The sequence below is a fragment of the Sycon ciliatum genome, chromosome 12 (genome assembly GCF_964019385.1).
Source record: "Sycon ciliatum chromosome 12, ocSycCili1.1, whole genome shotgun sequence".
Lineage (NCBI taxonomy): Eukaryota > Metazoa > Porifera > Calcarea > Leucosolenida > Sycettidae > Sycon > Sycon ciliatum.
In genome coordinates, this window is record NC_088654.1 from 24,173,666 (window position 1) to 24,200,137 (window position 26,472).

General features: G+C 47.7%; 2 protein-coding genes and 1 long non-coding RNA gene across 4 annotated transcripts in view; all 3 read right to left on the bottom strand.

Annotated features, from left to right (window-relative positions):
* Positions 1-4,218, bottom strand: part of LOC135828200 (uncharacterized) — a 19,148-nt gene extending 14,930 nt beyond the window's left edge. Inside the window, exon 1 of one of the 2 annotated variants that reach the window (XM_065340651.1) lies at positions 3,665-4,218. In XM_065340651.1, coding sequence (XP_065196723.1) covers positions 3,665-3,743 — 79 coding nt within the window. In that variant the 5' untranslated portion in view covers positions 3,744-4,218. The remainder of the gene's footprint in view (positions 1-3,664) is intronic. The other variant, XM_065340650.1, reaches the window with a different exon arrangement.
* Positions 546-2,448, bottom strand: LOC135828201 (uncharacterized). The gene is made up of 2 exons (XR_010555589.1): positions 1,853-2,448; positions 546-1,173 (listed from the first exon to the last, which is right to left on the bottom strand). It is a non-coding gene; the product is annotated as an uncharacterized LOC135828201 (long non-coding RNA).
* A 5,695-nt stretch (positions 4,219-9,913) lies between the features above and the next one.
* LOC135828846 (uncharacterized) lies at positions 9,914-25,416 on the bottom strand. The gene is made up of 6 exons (XM_065341275.1): positions 24,837-25,416; positions 19,198-19,315; positions 17,774-17,901; positions 14,868-14,955; positions 13,014-13,093; positions 9,914-11,011 (listed from the first exon to the last, which is right to left on the bottom strand). The coding sequence occupies exons 1-6, from the start codon at positions 25,082-25,084 to the stop codon at positions 10,816-10,818; spliced, it is 858 nt and encodes a 285-aa protein (XP_065197347.1). The 5' UTR covers positions 25,085-25,416; the 3' UTR covers positions 9,914-10,815.
* Between the last annotated feature and the right edge of the window lie 1,056 nt (positions 25,417-26,472).

Consider the following 26,472-nt stretch of genomic DNA (forward strand, 5'->3'; position numbering starts at 1 on the left):
TAAATCCTGTTCTGGCTTATAGCTTCGGCCTGCTGCGCCCGTCCATGTACAATGATGGGAAGATGCATTTCTGTTTTCTACATATGACCAGCGCTTTGGCCGAGCGGTTGTGGGCTTGCCTGCGAATCACAAGGTCCCAAGTTCGAGACCCGCGCTGGGAGCAGGGAGCGTGTGCTGTGCTAGCAAATGCGGTAATGCACGCATGAACCACTTTACATGCAGTGAACTGCGCCGATACCCACAGTCAACTGGGTACTCACTACTCGGAGTGAGGGCAACATGGATGCAGCTAACAAGGTTAGCCCCCTTGTCATGCATTGTTTGTGAGACTTACCACCTCACCCTCGCCATTAGGCGCTGCATCTGCCACCCTGGCATCATAGGCATGGTGGTGGCCTGGCACATTCGAAACTTCCGCTGGTTGTGTTTCTCAACAAACTTTACTTTTTTTTTACTTTACATATTTGCCATCTACTGTACTGTGGTATTACAGTTGCAGGTCCCTTATATAGAAATATGTTCAACCCCCCTCCCACATACCCACATAAATATGAACTAACAATTTCACTGTTGGACTCGCCGGCGGCTAGAGAGCAAAGGATTAATTTATAGCAAAGAAAAGGACCAGGGAACTACAAGTTACGCTATAATGTCCACGAACAATTTCACTGTATTTGAAATAATTTTGTTTGATACCCTGAGAACTCTGAAACTTTGCAGCACTGTGGATTATATGTGGATACAACATTTATGGAAAGAACACATTGTTCAAATAATTATAGCACTGAATTGTTGAGATTGTGAGCACATTCCAATCAGTACTCTACATAAGTGGTGGCAATCGTTAGGAATAGGTCGTGAGTTGTCAGAGTGCTCTAGTATATGAGAGAATGTTTTGTTTGTCTAATCGACGGCTCGTTTGAAGCCAGAGTTGTTTGAACTTGTTTCAGTCGACTTGATTCTAGACAGTAGTCGAAGGAGTACTATGAAGTATACACCAGGCGTAGTCCGTAAGGTATCTCGTGAGAATTCTGTCGGTACACATCAGGTATCAGCTTGCAAAGATGGCTCCTCTCTGTTTCTTGAAAGCCTGTATAGTTGGACTGTGGCTCCAGCGATTCCCTTCTCAGAGCAGGTACCATACCCAATACGGTCAATGCATATTGGACAGACCTGTGTGCACAACAGAAATAGTGGAGAGAAATCTCTCAGCTCATGAACACATCAGTGAAGTTTGAACTGCCGTTGTTTGTGGCCATCAGTATAAACCTATCGACTATAAGAATAATGTGCAAACACCCCTCTATAACTACAGCTGGGGCCATGGAATTAGAAAGCATCTAACTTAGGGAACTGCCAATTCTGGTCGGAGTTGCGTTCAAGGCCTGCAATTCATGATGGCTATCGCATGTTGCATTGACCAGAGATCATATAAAACTTCCATGCCACATTGAAACACGCACTACTTTCGAGTACTTTGGTATCCCCCACCAAATGAGCATTCGGTCCCAGGGTGGCAGACATCACCATTCGTTATACCTGGATCAGATTAGATTGACCCCAACTGTCATGAAGAATCATTTTTACTTTGACTGGATTTCAGTACAAGTTGTAGAACTGCAGAATAAATTTTGTTGTATTTGGGCAACCATTTCTCTACAAACGCTCTATTTGGAAAATATAAATTTTTTATAAAATACATGTCCAAATTCCACATCTACCCAAATCGGAATACTTGATCACGTATTCAGTCCTACACGGAATGTTTAGAAAACGCCAGGGGATAGGAATTTGCTAACGAGAACTCCAGGCCAGGGTACTAGCATACGAACAAAACAAGATAAAAACTCACCAGTATACATGTACTTGTAGTAATTCATGTCGGTGTAATATTCACGATAAGCAACGAGGCACCCTCCGATTTGGTCAAACTGCTTTGAAGTCTGGTTGTTCAGGTGATACAAACGGGCTCCCCGTTGTTACTTCCAGCAGCTTCACTCTCCCTGCGACAGCCGCTATCAGCCTCTCTCTCCATCGTCGACAATTATCACAGATTCAACATTCTACATTTATCAGCACTGCACTGGGTGAATGTGTCTCGAGACGAATTTAGCGGATCAACAACGCTTTGCTGGAGATAAATTCTCCTCTGGAGGACCTTCAGGGTACCTGGAAGGGTATAGAAGACGGGATCGCTCACGGCGTTGGGAGAACATAGCAAACAACCTCCTCTTCGATTGAAAATTGGCCAAAAAGTGTGTGAAATGTATGTGCGCAGATGCATTTCCACTGGCAAGCTAATCCCTCATTACGTCATCAGCGCTCGCTCGGCCTAAATTCAAAAGTCGTCTTCCTGCTCGACTCGATCGCTTCTGGAGACTCGTTCTTGTTCGAGGGGTCTTCTCTTTCACCTACCTTCGTCTTGGCATCGAAAACTCGGCGTCGAAAATGAAGCCGGAGTGCCCCTTTAACACAGCTTGCCCTGATCATTAGACCTTTGATCGGCCCCTCACTACATTGTATAATAATAATATTATTGTGTACAGCAGCGCTCTGCACACTGCAGCCTAGGATTTTCATACCTGTAACCATGCAGTGCACTTCACACACTGTGGCACAGCTTGCCCTGATTAGACCTTTGATTGGCCGCTCACAACTCTACACCGCACAGTAGACCCTGCTGCAGTCTCTCTGCAGGGGCAGGGAGTCCTGCTGAGTGTAGGCTCAGTAGTGCAAGTGGTCTTGTTTGCTCAGGAAAATCTTTCTGTTCTGCAGTGAGCCTATTGACAAGCAAATTATTCAAACGCATCAAACCAATAGGAAATATCAACACACTCATATTTCTCCTACCAAGCCGTGACCTGGAAAGTTAGTTCCTCGGCGGAGTCTGCCAGGCACCATGTGGAGGAGTTGTAGGGGAAATGTCACTCCTCTTTTGCCAAGTTTTGTGGAAATATTGACATCGTATCGGCCAGATCTCTGGCCCTTCTGCATTGAAAAGTGTGAGATTCAGAATTCGGACCGTCGGCCTGGATAAGATATGGGTGTGCCAGTAATGTGTAAAGCATGTTGGTAAGGACTTGTGTAACTCAGCCGGGCTAAAGAAGAATTCATCCACTTGTACATGTACAATGTAGGTCTCTTGCACAATGTGGCTACTGCACTGGTGGTCAGGCTGTGCCAGCTAAGTGGACCATTTCTTTCAGTTGCTGTCACTTTCAAAAGGTATGGCTTTTTAACCGTTAGTGTCACAGCCACTTTGTTGTGATTTGATGCCAGTGATCAGGCACATGCATCATGTAACAGTATCAATCACCTTCACAGTACACACAAAACAAACAAACACACATTCTCAGCAGTTCCCTGTTATGTTACAACCATGTACTTTGAAGTACTTTTGACAACTTTCTATTGTTTATGTTGACACATACATGCACATGTTGTCAAACTGAACTTTTGTTTTCTCCCACTTTGATATTCCTAATGCCAACAGTGGCGATTTCCCGTGGTAATACTGGGACGTTTCACTTCTGGCATTCGCCGTACACCAGGTACACGACATCAAGAGTACACCAAACCCCACACAAGCAGCCACAGTCTCTTCCCATTACGGAACAGGGTGAAACGAATACAGACATCACTGTGTCACTCCTCTTCTACCTACCGGTTATGGGTTCCGCTGGCCACAGAATTAGAAGGGATATTGCCAATAGAACGCAGACGAGCGAGCCGCTCAGTTCCATCCCCTGCTGTATGCGGAGCTGACAGCTATGGAAGACTAGTGCTGCGTTCGAAGATAAATTGCGTACTGCCTTACGACAGAATACTCAAGCCAATAATTATTATGGTTAGGTATCTCTTTCCTGACCGCCTTCTGCTCGTCCTACTACCGGTGTCGACGTGCCTATTCGTAACGGCTGGACACTCGCCCGGACACCTGCAATAACAGTATGCTGGCGAGGAACACATTAGTGCTGTACGGAGGGCTAGGAAACAGAATGCTGAAAACTATGCGGCCTGTCCGACATTGCTCGTCCTCTGGCCGAACATGCACACCAACACAAACAATGCAGTCGGGGACACTGCTGCATGTCCTGACGGTGCAGTCGGGGATACTGCTGCATGTCCTGACGGTACTGCGTTTGGTAAAAGAGCATTGTAGCGCACGAAGACACCAGCCCAGCCTGAGTCGGAGCCCACAGAAATAAAGTGGGCGAACGGACAGCTGAACTGGTCATGATTACTGGCCCTGGCGTGAATAGTCGCGCGACTGCACGGAGCTAGTAGTACTAGTAGTAAGTAGTAGTACAATGAGTCATGTAGTTGCGCCAAACTGATGTTACTTCACTGGACTAAACGAGTTACTTTCGCACAAAAGCGTCGTTAGTTTCACCCAGCACTGCAGCAGGGTTTTGATGCTCTCTTTCACGTGCTAGGAAGGAGCGGCACCGCAAAACTACAGTGCTGGCAACTGAAATCCGACCCACTGAGCGGTGCACCCACATCGCAAAGACCCGAAATAGAGGCCGCTAGAAAGTGAACGCGCCGCCCAGGGGGTCGGATTTCAGTTGCCAGCACTGTACGTCTACGGTCGGTGCACTGACTAGCATGTAGATCCACTGTCGTGGACATGGAAATCCGGTCACACGGCTAGCGGCCCCAGGGCGCTGGCCATGCAGCCGTGGGTAAGCAGTGCACACATGCTGAAGCCCGCTGGTCGCATCGGATCAAGCGCTGTTCTGTACGCGCTGAGGGCGCCGGCCCCGGTCAATCGACTGGATTTCCATGTCCACGACAGTACTACACACATGTATGTGTGCTATGTCGTCGAAGTGTAAATCGACAACAGCCACGCAGGTCAGGACCCCATGGACAGAAATAATTAGCGGACCAGTACAGTAGACAGTAATGAGTAAAGAGAGGGAGAGCTGGAGAGCTACCGGTCCCACAAAGCACAAGTCTCGACAGTTTTGGCGTATATTTAGGTGGTGACACTCGCACCTAGTAGAATCTACCTACAGACCCTGTTGTCAGTGTTGAGCTCATTGCAATCAGCAGAGTACAATGCAGACCAGGGCATGGCAGGGGAGTTGTGAAAACCCACGACTCCATGGTCTGGTGCAGACGGTCTGCTTACAGCTTGGTCTGTGCGGTGCAAAGGTCGCTGCACATACACGTGTGTGGGTAACCCACTATGTACATTTTTATAGCACCAGTAACAGTTCTGTGTATGTCACTGTCGTCTCAGTCTGCTCTAGACAATGCACTACAACAATAATACGTGTACATATCATGTGTGAGACCCGGGCCCTAACCCGTTACCGTGACCAGGTGACCGTGTGCATCATTATGTGCCAAGATTCAGTAGAAGAACCCTACGCCATGGTTCACAGACGCAACGTGCCAGACGCGACATGTAGAATGTAGACTTGACCATAACGTGACGTTACTCAGTACAGCGCCTCGAGTGTGCTTGTAGTTCTTACTAAAAAGAAGCAGCGCCGGGGACTACACAGCGCTGGCATTGCAACCACTGGATGGCGTTCCAGATCGCGGCGCTAGCCACGATCCACATTGTTGCCATCAGGATGGATATCCGGGGAGCGAGTCACTACCCAAAAGAAAGAAAGATTCGCGGTTCGCGTGAGACTCGGCTGGAGACCGAATTTTCCGCATCCGCTGGGACGACACCGCCCTCAAAGATCAAGGCGCAGATGCAGCTCCTAAGACTAAAGCCGTGGGAGGTGAGTAAATCAGACCCACCACCAAAGTGGTCAAAGACCGAAAATCCCATTCGCTGCGTCCACGCTTCCCTCGTGCCAGGCCACGAGTTCGCAATTGGGTCGCAGCACGGCTGGAAAAATCCTTCCGCTTGCAAGCAGGACTTGAACCTGGTAGACCTACCCTCTGTTTCTCAATCATGGTCTTAGACCATCCCACTAATGCACTATGCCTGCCTGCTAGGGGAGTCGTAAAATACCGGTATTTTACGACTTCCTGGTGACTACACACACAGTGTACGTACAAAGCAGGGAGTCGTAAAATACCGGTATTTTACGACTCCCTGGTACAAAGTCATGTCGATCAACCGACCACTCCCGTCTGTTCTGAAGAGCAACTATCATGCAGATGGAAACAGCGTCTTTTCACAGGCGGAAAAGGAAAATTTGATAAAGACACTTTATTCGGAGTGTGCGCTTCCTCCTGTCGATATTTCGGGTAAATCGGAAGGAGAAGACTTCCCAAACTAACTTCCCAACAAGTCATGATGGCGTCGTGCGAAGATGGGCTGCGACATGCTGAAAATCAATCTTCAATCTCTACTAAGGATTTGGGCGAAAGCTCCGAACGACACTAAATTCTGATTTCGAAAGCTATTAGAAAGAGAATCCCCTCTTTGCCTTTCGTAAGTTGAGCCCTCTGCGGATGGTGGACGAACTTCACACGGTAATTAGAAAGAAAGAAAGAGCAGTGGGAGACAATTAACAAAACATCAACTGAGCCTGAAAATGAGAACTCAGAAAGTGCACCAAGTAGGTACAGGAGAAAGACGAGTAGTGCACGTACGTAATCATTCAATCATACAGTTTCAGTTGCAAGGAGTAACGCTTGTTGTCATTCACAGTAATGCCTTAGTACTGCACTCCCTGGCAGCTTGTGTTTAACTGTCGCACTTTGCGACTGTGCAGGTCTGTTCAATATGGAGTGTTACCCATAACTCTTCTGTTTCATGTCATTGGTTATAACACAGACGAACGCTGATCGTAAATGTTTGTGAAATCCCAAGTGAAGGTCTCGGTGCTTTTATGCATCACAGGAATAGGCTTTCATTTTGTCGGTCTTGGCAGGCGGAAGCGAGCGGACCTCACGACTTCCAGAGGGCATAGGACAGGGAGTGATGCACAATGCACACAACACACACCCTACCAGCACACAACACACACCCTACCAGTTCTAAAGGCAAGACAGCCAATAGGGTAATCGATCTGCCCACTTCCACTTCCACTTCCACTTCCACTCGCCCATCGCTGAACTGAAGCGGTGATATGATAGCGAACAATCTACAGTAATACAGAGTATTATTAGATATAGCAACTTGTGCTGGGAATACACCATCCAACGATGATTGTCTGTCCCCCCCCCCCCCCGTACCCGAAGTTGTCCCTTGCGACCAGCCACTCTAGCCTAGCTGGATGATGTATTCAGTGGACTGTATTGTATTCCTTAGTGTCAACCTTTACCTAGCCTGGATTCACTTGCCAGCTAAGTTAGCTGCACACACACTGAGTTTGGAACTCTGATACATGACATTGTAATACTAATAGATGTTCTCTTTGTACTGCATCTGCGCCTTGATCCTATGGCCTAGCTAGACCTAGAGGGTGGTGGCGTTCCTACGGATGCGGACCTGTTATCCCAATGTACTTCAGGACTGAGCAAGAATAGTACTGTAGTACATGTACGTGTATGTCTTATCAGTATTAATAACACAATACAACAAGTACAATGTACATGCAGTGAAACCTGTCTAAGACGACCGCTCAAGGGACCTTCAAAGGGCGGTCTCTGTTACCAGGTGATCTCCTTATACAGGGTCATTTGACTGGAAATAGCATCCATGGGTCCTGGTTGCGGTGGTCTTCTGAGACAGGTGGTCACCTTATACGAGTGGTCGCCTCGACAGGTTTTACACATGTACACGTGTGGAAGAGTTCCTGCCAATCCTGGGACATGTGGTCACTCACCCCAGAGGCACACACGTACACACGTACACACGTACACACGTACACACGTACACACGTACACACGTACACACGTACACACGTACACATGTACACACGAAAGACACAACGAAGGTTTACGGTGTACAGTGAAACCTGTCAAGGCGACCACTTGGATAAGGCGACCACCTGCCCTACAAGGCCACTGGAACCAGAATCATGGGATGCTCTCTCCAGTCAAACGACCCTGGATAAGGAGACCACCTGGTAACAACGTTTCGAAGGTCCCTTGAGCGGTCGTCTTAGACAGGTTCCACTGTACATGACTGTCTGTGGCAACTCAGGGTTTCTTGGACAATAATGCCACTCCAAATCCGTCGAAGAATCCTTCCTGGACAGGGTGTCACACAGCCCAGTTCTGGCTCCTAGATAGCAATCATCAGGCAACTAAGAACCGCTTTGGAGGCTCACGCGCATTATGCATATGCCAGAGTGACTTTGCCATCGTGCAAATGGGTTTAGACATGGGGAAGTATTAGTTCCCATACAGGGGTGGTGAGCCTGCCTTTCTCGCGGTTAGAGCACTCTGCCTGTGATACTTTGATCCGGTTCAGCATGATTAATTTTGTTCTTCGACTTCATTGCTATCGGTTTGGCCAGCAACTCTGAGCACCGCTGAGGAAAATTAACAAACTGGTGGGAAGGCAGCTCACTGAGAGCAAGAGAGGTACATGTATAATGTTATTGACGATTATAATCACCAGTCCTTCAGATCGATAGCAGTAGGTGTTGTTTCGGTGCTAGGAAACACAAAAAGAAGCCGGCTCCAGCTGAGCCAGAGTGATCCACCTGTGCAGATTTCAGTTCCGGCAAGTTTCTCTCTCGACGATCATGTGATTAGTTTTCGAAAACGAGTAGAATCTACTAGTGACCCTGTCTTTCTGCTGCTGCTGCTGCTGTTTCTGCTTTATGTGTGTGTATGTGTGTGTGTGTGTGTGTGTGTGTGTGTGTGTGTGTGTGTGTGTGTGCGCGTGCGTGTTCACTTCAAGGTACCAGTGCATCTAGTGTCTGCTTTTATCAAAGCAGCGTGCTCTATACTGGTTACCCCAGCAAGTGTAGGGTGTGCATAGGTAACTGCCTTGGCCGTTTTATGCCAATGTACTCCGTGTGGTGTAGACCAGGTGTGATTGGTGGTCGATTCACATGGCTTCGTGGGTTGTGTGGATTGGACAGTTATCTGGCCCTAGTCTTGATCTGTCTCATCTTGTCCGCTATCGTTGCTATAACTGCATAAGAGAAAATCTGTGGGTGCACATTAGCCCTTGGCAGATACTGCTCGAAAAGCAGTGAAATTGGCATGATCATACAAACCTTATGGCGGGCACTACATTTCTTTATCCAAATACCAAACCTGCATAAAACGTACCAGAAAAAGTAGGGAATTCTGCCAATTTTTCTGCCGGCATTATTCGCCAAGGCCTAGTGCACATCCAGCATTTGCAGATTTGCGTGCTTTTCTTGCAACGGGCGTATACATGGTACATTGTGTGTGTGTGTGTGTGTGTGTGTGTGTGTGCGCGCGCGCGCGCGTGCCAGTGTGTGTTTGCGTGTGTTTTGTTTCAGTATCATATTGGGTTCAAGACGAATACTCAAGTAGAGAACAAACGCTACTGAGGGTAGATATGATGATGGCAATAGTGCGCAGGGGAGTACGGTGACAAGCAGGGAGTACGGTGACAAGCAGGGAGTAGTAACACACTGGCTGGTAGGCAGCGGCGGATTATGCCGGCATAATTATTGGCATAATTTAGTGCTTGGTTTAACATCAGACATTATGTTGTAAGATATGAAACCACAAGCACCATCGGCACCTCACATACTCCTGGACAACATCTCCATGATAACGTCTCCATGACAACGTTGCCATTACATTTCTATGTTGCAGAAAGTTTGTTAGCTTTTGAAGTAAAGAGTTCCATGAAACGAGGCTTTCAACATTGCACTTCCACAGTGTTGTTTCTCGCCAATTATTATTTGACTGAAAAGTTTTGTCAGCGCTTTCTAAGTTCGGCTTGGTCCCATAGCTCAGACAATTGGAGCGTTGTTCATGACCAGCAAGGTCCCGGGTTCGAGTCCAGGTGGGGTTGGAATTTTGTTTCTCTTTTCAGGCAGTTCACATGACCGACTGATCATTCGAATTCGAAGTTCTTCCAATCCTTTCAAAATATCAATTTATAGTAATATTACTTGTAGAAATGAGACAATGTAAAACCTTGCACGGCTCTGTATGCTCTACCTGCTGTGCCACTCGCACAAAAACACAGTGCATAAATAGTAGAATTGCGAACTCAGATTCAAACGTGTCCAGCACAGAAAATGAGTTTAATAAAATTAATGCCGTTACAAAAAGATTAGAATTGTAAAATTCACAGCTTTAGAAAGGCCAATAAAGGAAGCTCGCACTCCTTCAGCAGAAAAGGAGTGCAAGACGAAATAATTAGGAAGATCCAGAAAGTATTTTGAATTTATGATGCAATGTACGTTCACTCGGTGAGATCCAATTGTCATTGGATAAAATCACTAAGTCTCAGCACACAAGTTGACATATATGTGTTCAGCATTCATGCTTGAAGGACAGGGAAATGGATTCCCACGATGCAGGGCACACACACCACGGCGTGGATTGGCCATTGCTGCCTGCACGGTACACGGCTAGAATATCTATTGCTTTTTCCCCTGTCGTTACAGGTGCCATGAAACAACTTGCCACAAGAAAATCTAGTTAGAGTTTGACGATAGGATCATGGCTGGCATGTGTGCCAAAGTAGGCACCAAATATAATCGAGTGCTGGCCAGGCTAGCTTCCAAAAAAACAAAGTTTACGGAACTGTACAGATAGGGACGCGGTAGTTTTTCTTTACATAATCACATTGCTATGGACAATGACAGCGATGCCAGAAGAGAAGCATGCTGTTACAGCGAACCGCTCAGAGGAGATTGTATTGTGAAGATTTTGATCTCCTTTGTTATGCACACAATCTGACCGGCAGCAGGGATCACACCAGCTAGAATGTGTGTTCTCCGAGCGCTCCGCTCACAGGGTTTCAGTGTAGGTGCTCTTGCCGGGCCCTGGTAGCCTGTCCTTCAAGAAGAGCGCTCCGTCTTTGATGAGGCTGGGAATGGCGGCCCAGATCGTGTAGTTGGGTATGATTTCCTTACCTTCTTGCTTCTTGACCAGTTTCATGAACAGCACTCCGCCGACGAGGTAAAGGACGCCGCCGACCAGTGCCCTGGAAGAGAGAGAGTTAGACGGCAAGGCCAAGAGGACAGAACCAGGTAAGGCGTGTGTGATTTCCAATGGATCATGCGCCACACACAGCTTATGGCTGAGGGGGACACCACGCATTACCTTATGACATTTAAAGAAAACGTGTACTCCCACTGGAGATGTTCAAGATTCAACGTAGTTCAGGACGGTAGTGTCAAGGTTTGTGTGCGGCATCCATTGAGAGAGCACTCCTCCCAAGAACCCTCACTTTGTCGACACAGCGGATTATGTGTGGCCGCTTGATTGCATGACAGAGTGTGCAGGCATCGCAAGGTCAAGCGAGCATTGTGCATTGCTTGGAGACATGAGTAAGGAACTGGAAGTCGAGAGATAAGACTGGATTTACACTGAAGTGTTGCTGAAGCCGAGACCTCTGGTTGGCGGAGATGCTCCAGTTTCACCACCACAGTTGCGACTGCAGCCACCTCTATCATGCAGCACTCTGTTATCGAGGTCCATGGCTTCTCATACAAGTAAAAACAAACAAAAAACTCGCTCCCAAAGACATTGGTGAAAAGGCATGCATTCCACATCACTCTGTGAAGGGTGCACATTCCCCGTTGGAGAGATTGTATTGCATAATGAAGTTATGTGAGTGTCCAGTGTTGGCAAGAACTAGGGGTGTCAACGAGTAGTAGGGTACCCTTGCTACCCGTAATTAGAGCGGGTACTCGAGTAGCAGTTTGCTCCTGAGAACCCGACCGGGTAGTTGGAGCACGGTGTTTTCACAACGGTGCATGTAAAAAGCACGGCTATGTGCTTACTGTGCACTTTCTATGCAGCGCAAGTGCACACTCACAGTACAAACTGTGTCAAAAAAATACCTGATATGGTACCCGTGTACCCATGGAAATACGCGAACTCGTTACCCGGTCAAACCCCTACCAGTTGCAGCCCTAGCAAGAACACAGATCAAGTCGGAGCTGCAGCAGCAGCTAAAACACTCTGGATGTTACCGCCCGTCATGAGTTCCATTAGTTGAATGGAGAGGAACAGGTTCTTTTACTTGCAAGAAGAACCCCCCCCCCCCCAGGAATATGTCTCTCTAGAATGTGCGTGCGGCTAGTCCGGCCGAACGTATGCACAAAACACATACAGTCAACTTCGCTAATAACGACTGCGGATATAACGAAAATTCGCGAATAACGACAGAATGTCCATGCGCAGAGCAAAGTCCCATCTAGCTGTACTACTTAAAATGAGACTTCGGGTATAACGACACTTCGCGAATAAGGACACTTTTTTGATGCCCGGCCGAGTGTCGTTATAAGCTAAGTCGACTGTAATAGAATAATATTATAATAGGCAGAGTTCTAGCCAAAGGAGGGTAAGGGGGGGGGGGGGGGGGCTGCACGCCTGCTCTGCTTGAGTGCTCCCCAGTGAAAATGTGAAAATGTGGGTATGCATCTCATGGGGGTACAGATCACTTTGGTTAGGGAGGCAAAGGTGATGCGGGTCGCGGGTCCCTACTTTATGCTCATTGGAACAAAGCGTTTCCAACTCGGAGAGATAGTTGAGATCTTTGTCGAATCCTGTCCCCGTGGCCCTCCTTGCCCATGACCCGCCCCAGATGTCTCCAGCTCTGTGAGACACCGGAGGTCTCTAGCAACATGATACTAGCTGGTAGAGTTGTAACATTTCTCCTTCCCTTGCCCTGATGTGGGGGCTACCTGGTAGTACATTGTGTATTGCACTCGCCTACGAACCGAGAGGTCGCAGGTTCGAGCCGCTCAGCGGTCACACATCTGAGTGAATGCAAAAACCACATGACGCAGCTGACCAGATCAACGTGTGTGTCCTCTTCAATCAGTAGAGACAGAGTCGAGCGAGCTGTACTCCTAGTGCCGAATGGCAAGCTCACACGCCTGTGTGGTAACTTCCCCCATGTCTCACCACCAAGACGAAGTACACACTCCAGTCACACTGGCCGAAATAAAAAATTTAAAAAAAGTATTTTCACTTACACTATGCACATGATTGTGCCTGGCGAGATGCCTGAACTGGATGTCTGCAAACACACTGCGCTGGAACGAACCTCAAACACCTAGAGTGTGTTGGACACACACACGCACGTGCACACACGCAGGCGTGTACGCATGCACGCACACACACACAAATACAGAGGACACCAATAAATGCACGATTGACAAAGTCTCAATATATCCACAGTACACAACAGCACTAAAATGTCGGGACACAGGCATCGATAAGAATGCAGCCAGGTGGGGAGGGAGAAAAGTGGGAAAGAGGGAACGAGAGAGAGAGAGAGAGAGCTAAGAGGTACAGTGGCAGAGTTTTAAATCAAGCGGCATGCCCGTGCGGTAGTTTTCGTGAGCATGCCTAATTTAGCAATCACCGGGTAGTTGGGTTCACACCGAGTTCAGGGTTCATGTTCAAACCCCGTAGCTGTAGCTGCCAGCAAGAGTGCATAACATCCATCATGGCATAACACCCATCATGGCATGAGTGGCATAACACCCATCATGGCATAACACCCATCATGGCATAACACCCATCATGGCATAACACCCATCATGGCATAACACCCATCATGGCATAACACCCACCATGGCATAACACCCATCATGGCACGAGTGTACAAATATGCGCACAGTCTCTACCCAGTGCTGCAAACGCAACAGAGTTTCACATCACGTGACAGAGCTTCACATCACGTGACATGGTCAGGGGTGTCGGAAGGTAATTTAGTGTGCTACGGTCAGCCATCTGCTGAAGTACAATTTACTTGTCGGGACGGGTGGCTGAGCCGAAAATTTGGAAAATTAGAGCCCAAATCAGTGCATTTGATTGATTCACAGGGTACTTGGGTCAAATAGTGGTACGGTCAATACCGAAGTGACCGTACTGTGTGCGACGCCCCCTGCATGGTTCAATGTGTTACACTGGCAAACAGTGCAACGTGACCACAAGAGAGTAGTTTCCAAGGCACCGTTGCGCACAACCCTGTAGATACTATGCACAGGGTGAAAATAGCGTGTGTGGACTTCGACATAAGGTGGACTTAAGTTGCGGCAACTCTCTCTGAGTACTCCATGCACCGGCAATCCATTCACCAAACTCGGAGCCATATGTTTATCACAGTCTCACTTCATTCCTCTTCAACACCGTGAAGTCGATGACTTATATATTACGTCAGAAATATGACAGCCGTTGTGTTTAGCCTAAGGCCACGCCGTTTTTTTCTATGTTTCGCGTCACCTTATTCGATGAAATCAATGAGGGAGGGCGAAAAAAATAAAAAAGCCATCCAAAAAAAAACAGTCTACGTGCATTGCATTTGTGTACAGTGAAGCGACGGTGCACTGTTCATGTACATTGACATGTACCTGAAAACATGAGTGTATCCCCTCTGCCATGCTTGTGGTCCAAACACAGGCGGCATGATGATTGTGTGACTTGCGGCCCAGCTTATTACACACACACGTAGTACCAAGAGTACATAAACGGTTTATGTACTCGTGGTACTACATGTACAATGTGTGTGAGCTGAGTTACATTTTCCGGTTTTCCGGGTCTGCATTAAATTTGTATTGCATTTTCAAAAAAAAACATTTTCGTTCCGTTTTTTTTTTTGAACTCCGGCTGTGAAATACATGCGCGCGGGTGACGCGAAACATAGATAAAAAACGGTGTGGCCTAAGATGAAGTGAATGCGCTGAAAATTGATCAAGATGTGTGAAAAAAGTATTTTTCAGACACATAGTGGTAATGTATTTGGCGAATGGACTGTAGGTGCAGAGCCTTATGCAACACAGCAACAACAAGTTGGTTCTCTCCTGTGTACGTTCCTGACTTACAAATGTATACCTGACGTCCAGTTCTCCGACCGCTTGGAACGAGGGAATCTTCAAGTCCGGTACGCATCTCAGATACACAAACACCTCCCTGCACAGGACAGATGTAACAAGGGAGCACGCAAGTAAAGGAGCATCCCCCCCCCCCCCCCCACACACACACACACACACACACACACACACACACACACACACAAACACACACATACACACAAACAATACAACTTTAGTACACTGTACCTCCAAGGGACATACAAATCTGTATGTGGTGATCAGCTGACAGCATGTTACAAGTCAGAGAACACAATGTGTTGAAAACAGTGCTCCTGACTACAACCATCATCGGTTGGTCACAGCAGAGCCCCGGTCTGGACGACCATGTGAACCGTGTGGGGTTCAATAAGAAATATCTTGAAAGGACTCCCTAGAATAACGAGGGGCCGAACCGGGGCCAGCCCCCATACGGTTCAAATGGTCATTAATACCGGGGCTCTGCCAATCAACGTTCTCTGCCTTGTAACATGTTGCCAATCGATCACCATGTTATTTTATCAAACAAGGCTTGCATATACCAAACCTGCACTAACATCCTCGGGACTATATACCCATGCAAGGTCAAGTGACTAGACAAGGATATGCAAGGTCATCAAAAAGGTACTTTCTATCCAATGCAACGAGAAAGGTTTGTAATACCGAGGGTACTTTGTCATGAAGTTTTGCTGTTGCTGAAGCAGGTGGCATTCATACTGGGACTTGCTGTTTGCATCATAATAATTATTGTTTGTGTCCAGTTGCGGTGAAAGACCTTAGGAGTCCTACAAGTGCCGCACCAGATCACCAATCGTATTCACTTTGAGTCATCTATGTGCTTATAATGACTGAAATGGACTGCGAATTGCCTGAGTTATTGTGCATGCGCCAATTTGGCATCATTAGTATCCACTCTGGCTCCCTTGCTACGTGTAGCTGATCATCGACCAAAATGCATCCAAGTGTTCCCTGTTGCATCATCCTAGCATTTGCTCCCAGGGCACTGGAGAACACCTCGAGGCCACTCAGTCAATCGGCAAGTTCATCCAAAGAAGAGCTCATTCATTGCCGGGGTGCGGGGGTTTGTAAGAAATCTGAAGGAAATCTTGTGCACATGAATTCTCGGTGCGCATTTTCATCTCACACTCGATTTCTTGCAGAGTGCTGAAGGTCTCGGTTTGTTTTCGTTGTTTAAAATATTAATTTCATTCCAATTCACAAGACCAAACGAGAAAGAATCCTGGATATGGGGGGCATCGGACACGGTACGGTCACTACGGTATTGACCGCACCACTTTTTGCCCCAGATACCACGTGAATCAATAAAATACACTGATCTGGGCTCTAAAATTCCAAAATTTTTGGCTCAGCCATCCCTTTCCCACACGAGTAACTTGTACTTCAGATGGCTGACCGTACCACACTAAATTACCTTGCGACGCCCCTGGAAGGGGCTAAACAAAAACGAGTAAGGTTGCGGCTTGGTATCAATATAGTAGTGGGGTGCACGGGTACTATTCTGTACCCGTGCTACCTGTGAGGACCTCAGGTAGACGGACCTGTGAGGACCTCAGGTAGACGGGTACAGAATAGTACCCGAAAACTCGAAATCGCAGACGACATCATGTACAGTGCACGTGTACAAAATCGTGTGTAATACTCTGCATGTCTACCCAGTGTGTAAGGGAAGAGGTGTATTGTGGTGTTACCATGGAAACATTATCCGATCGGGTACCCGTGTGCTACCCGTGAAAAACTACCAGAACCCGAAGAGAATGCTACCCGACTCAGCCCTATAGCAGGCGCGTACGCAGGGGGGTTTCCCGTTGCCCGGAAACCCCCAAATGTTCCAAACGAGCAACGTTTTTGGGCATATTTTGGTAGGGATCGTAACTCAGTCAAATCTGGCTCAAATCCAACTATCCAAATATCCAGGTCGAATAGAAAACTCTCAGCGGTCGGTTGGAACAATTTGCGGCGCGCTGCGAGCAATATCTCTTGAGATAAATCGTTCGTAACTTGAGCCGTGATCTCGCAATTTCAAAAGCGCGCACTGCGACTCGAGTATCGAGAATTTGAGACTTTCGTCACGCTGATTTGCTCAAATTTGCAGGGGCTTCACTTGTGATATTTTCAAGAGCACGCAGCAAACAAATCGAAACTCTGCGATCAAGAGAAACGAAATCGCAGGACGCGTTTGGGCCTTTGGCCCAGTTTGGGGTATTTTTTCGCACCGTCGCTGCACTCTACCGCTATAGCATATAGCGCTGGATACGCTGGATATGTACATGGCTGTACCATGTGTACTGTGTCCTGGCTATCATGTTCGACCTCATTCTCTCCCTGGTACCTTTCCACTTCCAGGAAGCCTAAGATAATGAAGATTGCGTGAGTAGAACTGAAGTTATGATCCAAAGAACACGAAAAAATGCATAATTTTGAAAATTTCCTAGGGCTCTTTAGAAAGGGTTAAACGAGTCATTGTTTGTGATTCGGTTGGAAACCCCCTAGATGTGACCCTGCGTACGCGCCTGTATAGTATAGGGAAGCGGGGATGAGGGGGTCTCTAAGGGTAAACAGACAGACAGGGTGCCCTAACTACCACTGACGATTTCCTGATGAAGTCACGGGTCCCTTTATGATACGGCACCATGCGTGCTACAGAAATTCTGCTGGATTAGGGACATTCTGCTGGATTAGGGACATTCTGCTGGATTAGGGACATTCTGCTGGATTAGGGACAGTGCTGGACTAACGGATCTGATTTACTGCTGCAATGTGCATGAAGAGGACATTTTGGCCATTGAAACTTATGCTGGTTTATAGAGGGCGGTGGTTTACAGTGCTTGAGTACCGAGGGTCGATTGTAATTTGTTTACCTGCCTTCAGTCGCATACTGATCACTCTGCCCCTCGTAGTATGCGTACAGTCCGTTGTTGTCTTCGCCAAACTTCATCGTGTCCGCATAGCCCAGGTCCGAGTAGAACTCATACCAGTTCTGGCAAGCCTGATCGCGCAAACAGCATGGCGTGAACACACGAATACACACCATACACAGCATACACACAAATATCCACACAAAAGATGCACACACACACACACACACACACACATACACACACATATCCACACAAAAGATGCACAGACACACACAGACACACACAGACACACACAGACACACACAGACACAGACACACACACACAGACACATACAGACAGACAGACAGACAGACACGCACGCACGCACACACACACACACACACACACACACACACACACACACACACACACACACACACACACACAGACACACACACACCGCGCAGTGAAAAGGGGTCTATTACGCAGACTGAGATAGTGAATGGCTCAAGGCTCGACACAGACCTTTAGGGCCTGGTCACACATGCACTGGGATTCGCTTCGGCGACGAGGTTCGGCGGCAGCGAGCCTGGTGTCGCTCCAGCGAAACCACGTGTGCATGGTCACACATACAAATAGGGCACAACTCCTACTTTGGCGGAAAATGAGAGTAAAGTGGACTGTGGTGTATACAGTACGGAGAATGGACGAGGTCAATGACTATCTTGCACGCATTTTTGTTGCATGGACATCATACGCATACAAATTTCTCGTAGCAAGTCCATATACAGCAGACCGTGGTGTTTTCCGCTGAAGCGAATCCACAGCGACAATCTCGCTTCGAAAATTTTGGCGGAAGCGGATTGGAGTTTCCGCTGAAGCGGAAGTTCCGCTTTTCGCCGTTGCCATGCCATTTTTCGCTCCTGCGACCTCGCTTCAGCGTATACGCTACTTTCGAGTGCATGTGTGACCGGGCGCTTAGCACAATAATCATGGAGGTGCAGACGCATGCAGGCATGGTGACACAGGCATTGTGAGTTGCAGCAGCAGCAGCAGCAGCAGCAGCAGCAGCAGCAGCAGCAGCAGCAGCAGCAGCAGCAGCAGCAGCAACAGCAGCAGCAGCAGCAACAGCAGCAGCAACAGCAGCAGCAACAGCAGCAGCAGTAGCAGCAACAGCAGCAGCAACAGCAGCAGCAGCAGCAGGAAATACACACTGGATACTGTAAATATACAAAATTTTCGGCAGCTATTTAATTTCGGCTATATTCGACACCGACCCAAAACGCCTAAATTAAAACGCCCATGAAATTTTTCACAGCATCTGTCGCACTATACCATGCCCTCTACCCCACGCCGAAAATAAATCGCCGTCGAAATGTCAAAAATCGTGAAGTGCCGAAATTTTGTATATTTGCAGTATCATCGCGGCTGGACTGAGCCTTACTGTCACGCCCTTGCACTCATCTGTAGGGTCACCAGCAGGGGGATTCCCCACCGTGAATGGATCACATGGATTCCAGTAATAGTAGAACAGATCATTGACGCTGAGAATGTGATGAAACCTTCACAAGCAAAACATGAGGGGACACAGAACACGAAATATACTGCTCTTAACATAACAGTTATTACTGGATTTCAGGCCCGGCGGAAGCAGATTATGATCGGTCCGTCCATGCACAAAGTGATCATGGTACAGTAAAACCTGGTTTTAGCGACCTCTGGTTTTAGTGACTTTGGTTTTAACGACCTCTGGTTTTAGCGACCTCTGATTTTAGTGACTCTGGTTTTAGCGACCTCTGGTTTTAGCGACCTCTGATTTTAGCGACCTCTGGTTTTAGCGACCTCTGATTTTAGTGACTTTGGTTTTAGCGACCTCTGATTTTAGTGACTTTGGTTTTAGCGACCTCTGGTTTTAGCGACCTCTGGTTTTAGCGACCTTTGGTTTTAGCGACCTTTGGTTTTAGCGACCTCTGGTTTTAGCGACCACCTGCTTTTGACGACCGTTTTCCAAGCACGGACAGTTCTACCCAGAATCTGCAACGGATACAACGACCACCTGCCTTGCGCGACCAGCGACCGACTTTTAGTGTACCAAGTGCCATATTGGACCTGCACACAGCGACCAAAACTAACCAAAAGTGCCATCTTAGCCGGCAGGGCTTAAGCTAGTGCATGCAGTCAACAGAAGTGACAAGTGACAGCGCAGGATGCGCTGCATGCACTTGAGTGAGGTGCACTTTGCTTGCATGAAAATATTCTATGCTCTACACCTGTCAATATGAGTACATAGAAGTACAATTATGCACATGTACGTACAAGATCCAGTATGCCACGAATGTATGGGACCTAGTTCTAAAGACCACCTGGCTTTAGTGGAACAACGATCACCCCCCCCCCCCCCCAATTATGAGTGTGAGGTACATGTAGTATCGAAGCGGTTTATTGATAGAGTCAAATGATTTTTTTAGTTCCGGAACATAGCATCTTTCTCCTCAGTATAAGCTCTCCGCACAGGATACCGCGATTCCGCGGACGCGCATTTTTCCGCGTTTTGGCTTTCATCCGCATTTTCGAGAGATTTTGAATAAAACCTGTGGTATTCATTGGAATGTACTAGAAAGAGTACATCTGAGATGTTGAAAATGTACTACGAAGTCGTACCTGTCCATGAGTTTGTACCGCTGGCAGGGAAACTTCAGGGAAACGAGCCGTGATTATTAGCAATGACTTTCCAAACACTCCCTGACTAACACTCTCCCCCTCTGGTCTCAACAACTGTCGAAACTACATTCTGTAGTAGTGAGTCGTTCCCTGTTCTGTAGCCTGCACTGGATGTGTGGTCTGCGTGCACACTGCAATGACTGTACACTAGGGTTGCAAGGAATATTCGAATATTCGATTGATATTCGTTTGGAACCCGATGGAAGGAATATTTTCCCCTTTAGAATATTCGTTCGTTTTGACACGTGCGCACACTCTGCTCTTGTGTAGATCTATCGTAGTAATTCTTGAACGGATGGAGTGATATGTACATGTGTTATGTGTGGAGAAAGGGGACTATGACTCACAAGAATAGTGGACATGACTCCACTAGACATCTACTTGGTCTAGAACAACTGGGGACCAGCCAAACTCTTTCTAAGATTCTTTCGGTATAGAGTATTCGATTCGTTTAAAAAAACCGACTTCGTTCCTATTTTGAATATTTGTTTCACCCTTAGAAATAAGTGTAGAAAGGAAAAGGAAATATAGATATGAGTTGAGAGTAACTCTCCATCACTGTAACCAGATACTATATACAGTCAGAAAGTGCAACAACTAGGCACAAAACTGACAGAGTACTGAGACATTCGACGTCCTGACACCTAGCTTCAACACATCTCCGTAGCGCTAACCGACAGCCTTCCAACTTGGAAGGTTCAAGGTGATGGAAAGACCAAAGAGGGGAAGGCAAGCGCAACGAAAATGAGCACAAGCTACAGTCCCAACGGAACAAATAATGTCGACTGTTACTTTTCCTTTCTACACTTATTATTGGCTCAACATCCGAGTTTCCTTAGAAATAATTCAGTATTTTGAGAGAATATTCGTTATTCGTTCGTTACGGGTGAGTACTCGTTCGTATGTGAAATAGAATATTCGTTGCAGCCCTACTGTACACACGGTTCAAATGGTCGTCAAGACCGGGGCTCTGCCAACCGATGATTGTTGTAATCAGGAGCACTGTTTTCAACACAATGCGTTCTCTGCCTTGTAACTTGCTGTAAACCCAAATAACCATGCACTGTACAATGTCCAATGTACATGTATGATGCCACTAGCACTGAGATCATCAGATGTATCACTCTGGCCACCAAATACTAGTAGTATGTTTAGGATGCCCTGGGCACACTTACGCAGGCTCAGCTTTCATAAATTTCAGTCGACCAACTGTTTTCCATTTGGGAAGTGGCGTTTTCAAGAGAAAAAAGTATCGCCGGCCAAAACGTTGTTCTTGCCATGGCCAGACCGGCTCTTCTGGGCCTGGATTGACACTGGATATTACTTAGGAATCATGCATATACATTTTAGTATACTCTTCACTAGTTTGAGGGAAAGAGTATACACACCTATGTCACGTCCCAGGATAAGACAACTGCTGCCTGATAGTCCTGTGACAGCAGGATCTACGTAGTGAGCAGCTCTGTGCTGAGCTGTCACGCCCTTTTAGTACAACGTGGCTTGGCCAGTGTCTTGTCCCACGTGCTTAGCATGTAGGTTGAGCGACACGCGCTTTCCCACGTAGGTGACATGCCTTCTTGGCATGACACATCATGTGATCCAAGGCCGGAACCTGGTCAGGTAGGTTCTCGCGTTGTACGCTTCCTGGAAGTGCTTCACTTCCTGGAAATGTGACTCCAGGCTTTGTGCAAAACCACGTCACTACGACGTTCTACAGGTTTCCACGATGCCTCGGCGCTTCGTGCAAAGAGCCAAGACCAATATGACATTGTATAACAAGAGCTAAGTGCAAGACAGGAGACGTGTGCAAGAACCAAAACCGTCACCGCGCAAGAGGTCAGAGTATCACGCAAGCAAGACCAAGAATGCAGCAGAACTTACCATAAGAAGCCGCTTAACTATGGCACGTTGGGTGAGCGGGCTCCCCAACGTGACCCTCATTATACTCACATTGTACTCTGACATGGCTGAGCGGGCTCCCCACGTCCCAATTTGGTCTTTCTTCTCTCGATGTCTTTCTTTCTCTTTCTTCTCGAATGATCACCGTACGTATATTCTGCATTTCTTGACTGGCTGCGCACATTCCAGTTTGACTTGTTCTGCTATTTCCTGGAATTACCTCGCAATGATCACGCCATATATCTCTGAAGCACCCTATAAAAGAAGCTCTCATTCTCTCTCTTACTTCAGTTTTAGTCTAGTCTAGCCTAGTCTAGTCTAGTCTAGCAGTCGAGACTCGGTCTCAGCTCTCTGTCTTCGTTTACTTTGAGCTCGGATTTGATACTACTCACAACGTAAAACTAACAGTCTTTGTCTGTTGATCGTGTGGGGTTGAACTTGGACCAAGCCAGCTATATTGGTTGGCCCCTGGGTTGTGTTGGGCTTGTCGTGAGGCCACACGTCTATATTCAGTCGCCGCTCGTAGTGATTTCGGGGTCCGGTCACTGTGAGCCAGGGATGCGACACCTACACACTACAAATCCGTTGATCCCCGAACTGCAGAAAGTGCTCAATGTCAGAGACAGAGCTTAATACATAGCAGACTCAGCGGAGGACGTTCAGGTTGGTCGTAACTCTGAGTTTCATGCAGCTAGGCAATCATCAGACAACTGATACTGGGATCTACCCAGCAGTATGCTCATAAACACATAGGGCCACACGCATAAACAAAATGTAGCGCTCCACACTACAGCGCTCCACACTACAGCACTCCACACTACTATAAGTATTGCTTATGCACATGTATACAGGGCATTGCATAGCCCCGTCTTCCCCGCCCCCCTGGTGGAGTGATTATTGTTCATTTCTCTGCTCCCCCCCCCCCCCTCCCCCGAAGTGAATGCAGCTTGCTATGCTTCCAAGACACCTTGCAGTGCTCCAAAGCATGACACCATGAGGCTGTGTGAAGGCTTCCATGACTTATACTTCAAAGCATGCAGTGGCGGGTTTAGGGGGGGGGGGGGGGCGCCCCCTCCCCCCCCTCCCCCCCCCCTCCTCAAAAGTTTCGACCTTGGTTTCGAAAAATAAAAGGCAGGGCGCCGGGGCTAGCTAGGCTAGGCTCGGGGCGCACGCGGACTGAAACGATCGACCAAAAGCGGTTGCACGAGCGGTACGGTGCTCGAGCTGGTGTTGATTGTACACACTACAGTCCAGACTAGTACAGTCTACAGAGTACAGTGAGCATGCACGGCTACAGAAACACGGTGACCTGACTGTGTGCACTGTACTGTTGTACAGTGTGATCCCTGCTGGGACACGCTCGACGCGTCTTCAACGTACAAACATCGAAGAAAGGTCTTCGAGTCAACCAAAACACGATTCGAATGCCGAGGGCTCAGGCGATCATCCTCGTTCGAATCGTGTTTTGGTTGACTCGAAGACTTTTCTTCGATGTCTCAACGACATCCCAAAAGGCCAAGCTCTAGCCAGCAGAGCCTGGATTTTTGGTAAAGCGTTCCTGTGGCGGCGCAACTCCTGCTGCCGCTCCAACAGGAAACAGTGGGAGTGATGAAGTCGTTGTTATTCCAGTGAACTTTCGGAGCGGACTGACAGTCACACTCCGCCAGACGTGGAAGCACCTGTTGTCAGCGAGCAGCCAGAACGTGAAGAACAGCGCACAGTGACAAGTGGACATAGTACCGCGGCCTATGTAAAGGATGCTTTGAGCGGTGAGAAATGGTTGGACTCGCTTAAATTGCAGTTGATTCGCTCACATAACGGCAAATTTGAAGTTTACGATGTAGATCTACAATGTTGCTGCGCGTGTACAGAAATACTGCTCTCGTGGTGGGTGAGATTTACGGCTTCTTGACATCGGTTTTCAAAATGGCTGACCTGGGACAGTAGCATGATGTCTACCCCCACCCAGGAAGTCGTAGAATTAAAGCTGTGTGGACCCTGGCTAGCGCCAGACGTTACTGAAGTAACGTCTTCTGCATAGCTACGGGAATAAAGTATTTTTTATTTGCGACTCCCTGCCCCCACCCATCCCGGCCGCAACCCCCCCCCCCCCCCCTCAGCCAAATCCTGGACACACCAGTGGCATGCCTTTGGAAGCAACAAGCCCCCCCCCCTCCCCCAAGAAAAAACGCCCCATCCAACCCGGTCTCAATGGAAATAGATTATGTTGGCAGGCATTTCTTCAGACACTCCTAAAGTCCTGATGGTGAATACCTCTCCGTTTTCAGTTGTGCCATGTGCACAATGCTCAGTCAAGCCAGCGACGAAGAATTTAGGATTGTATGGCATGTAATAGTGATTAATTTTAGTGTTTACAAAATTGGGCAGGAGCTAGACCAACCAAATCACCCCAAGCCAAGGCACCGTGCAAACGCTTACGTGCATTCAGTAGTCACGACTTACCTTGCTTCGCCGTTCGTGTTTGATAGCGGCGACAGGTCGATATATGACCCATTGGAGAACGTGCACTTGCATTTGTCCACGGCGCAAATGCTGGTAGCGGGTGGTGGCGATGGCTGAACGGTAACATCTCGACTCACTCGATGGTGAGCCGCCGCTGCCGGCACCGGATAGTGAAGCGCTCCTGCCGGCGACCAGGCGAGCGACGCTAAGCACAATGGCAGCGAGAGTACTACTAGCGTCCACATCATGTATTGTTGGTCGTGTGCTGCTGAGGTCAGATCTGATCTGATTAGCGGGTTGGGAGACTCGGTGAGCAACGGTAACTTGGCGGGCCTACTTCAGGAGTGGTCACACTACGATTTGGTCAAACTAAGAACCGTCTCCACCACTCCTCTCCCTTACGACTGTCGGACACTCACACTAGCACGGAGCGGTGCCGCCTCCTCTTCTTCTTCCCCTGCGAGGAGCAGTAATTCTGATATTCCTAGGTCTCCCCCCTTGTAATTGTGGACTAAAACAAAACGAAGACAAGACGATACCTTGCATCCATGCAACCAGACTGATGTTTTTTTTACGAACAAGGAAAAAGGCAAGCGAAATGAGGTGCAAAAGTCCGCGGGTAGCATGCTTGAACTATTACTTGAAGTAACATAATCATTAGTTGAAATATCTGTCACATATCCCCATGACGTCGTCAGTAGCTAGGGTTATCATGGTTATGTTGTTGCTCGATGTCTACCTGGTCTACGCCTGTAGTGTAGTGTAGAGCTCTGCAAGCTGAGGCCAGTGAAGGTCACGTGCAAGGCTGCAAGCGCATGATGATTGAATGATGCCATTATTGATGGTCCAAGAACGGCAGCATCATCGCGGTTTCAGAAGGTAAAGGACGGTGAGCATGAGCTGAGAGGGCCTAGCCCTAGGGAAAGGAGAATAGGAGAGTCTCGGAAAAAACTTGGCAGGTCTACGTGTAAATCTACGAGTCGTAAACTGAAGAAAAAGAGTACCGGTCCTGTTCACGCCACAAAGTCATAAAAATAATACATTTTTACGATTCTCTTGAGGTGAGTTGAGCCTTGTTCGCACACAAGTTCTCGTTACCACTTGCTGTACATTGTAACACAGTCTTCACAGTATAGAAACACAACCAGCCATATGACATTTTAAAATATTGATTTGTGCAAGGTCAACTCAGACTTGAGAGCGAATGATATCCAACGGTGCTGAACAGAAGAAGACGTTAGTGGTCTTTGCTGGTTATCAATATGACTGGGTGCAGCGAGACCGCCGAAAGTAATGGATCAAGAGGTCTCGGAATCATAGCCTACGACCAGGCACCGCTAAGAATGCAGCTAGGGAGGGAGGGAGATAAAGTGGGAAAGAGAGAGAGAGAGAGAGAGAGAGAGAGAGAGAGAGAGAGAGATGTGGTGTCAGATAGAGTTTATTCACAACTAGCAAGGAGGACAACAAACGAAGAACAACATTCCAAGCAGTGTGCGAACACAAAAGGGAAGTGTGTACGAACACCAAGGAAAGTGTGTACGAGCGCATATGGAAGCAGGAGCTCTAGGCGGGTGCATACGGGGTGCGGGAGTTGCACCATATACGGAAGTATGCCATATACATCATGCCCCTCCTA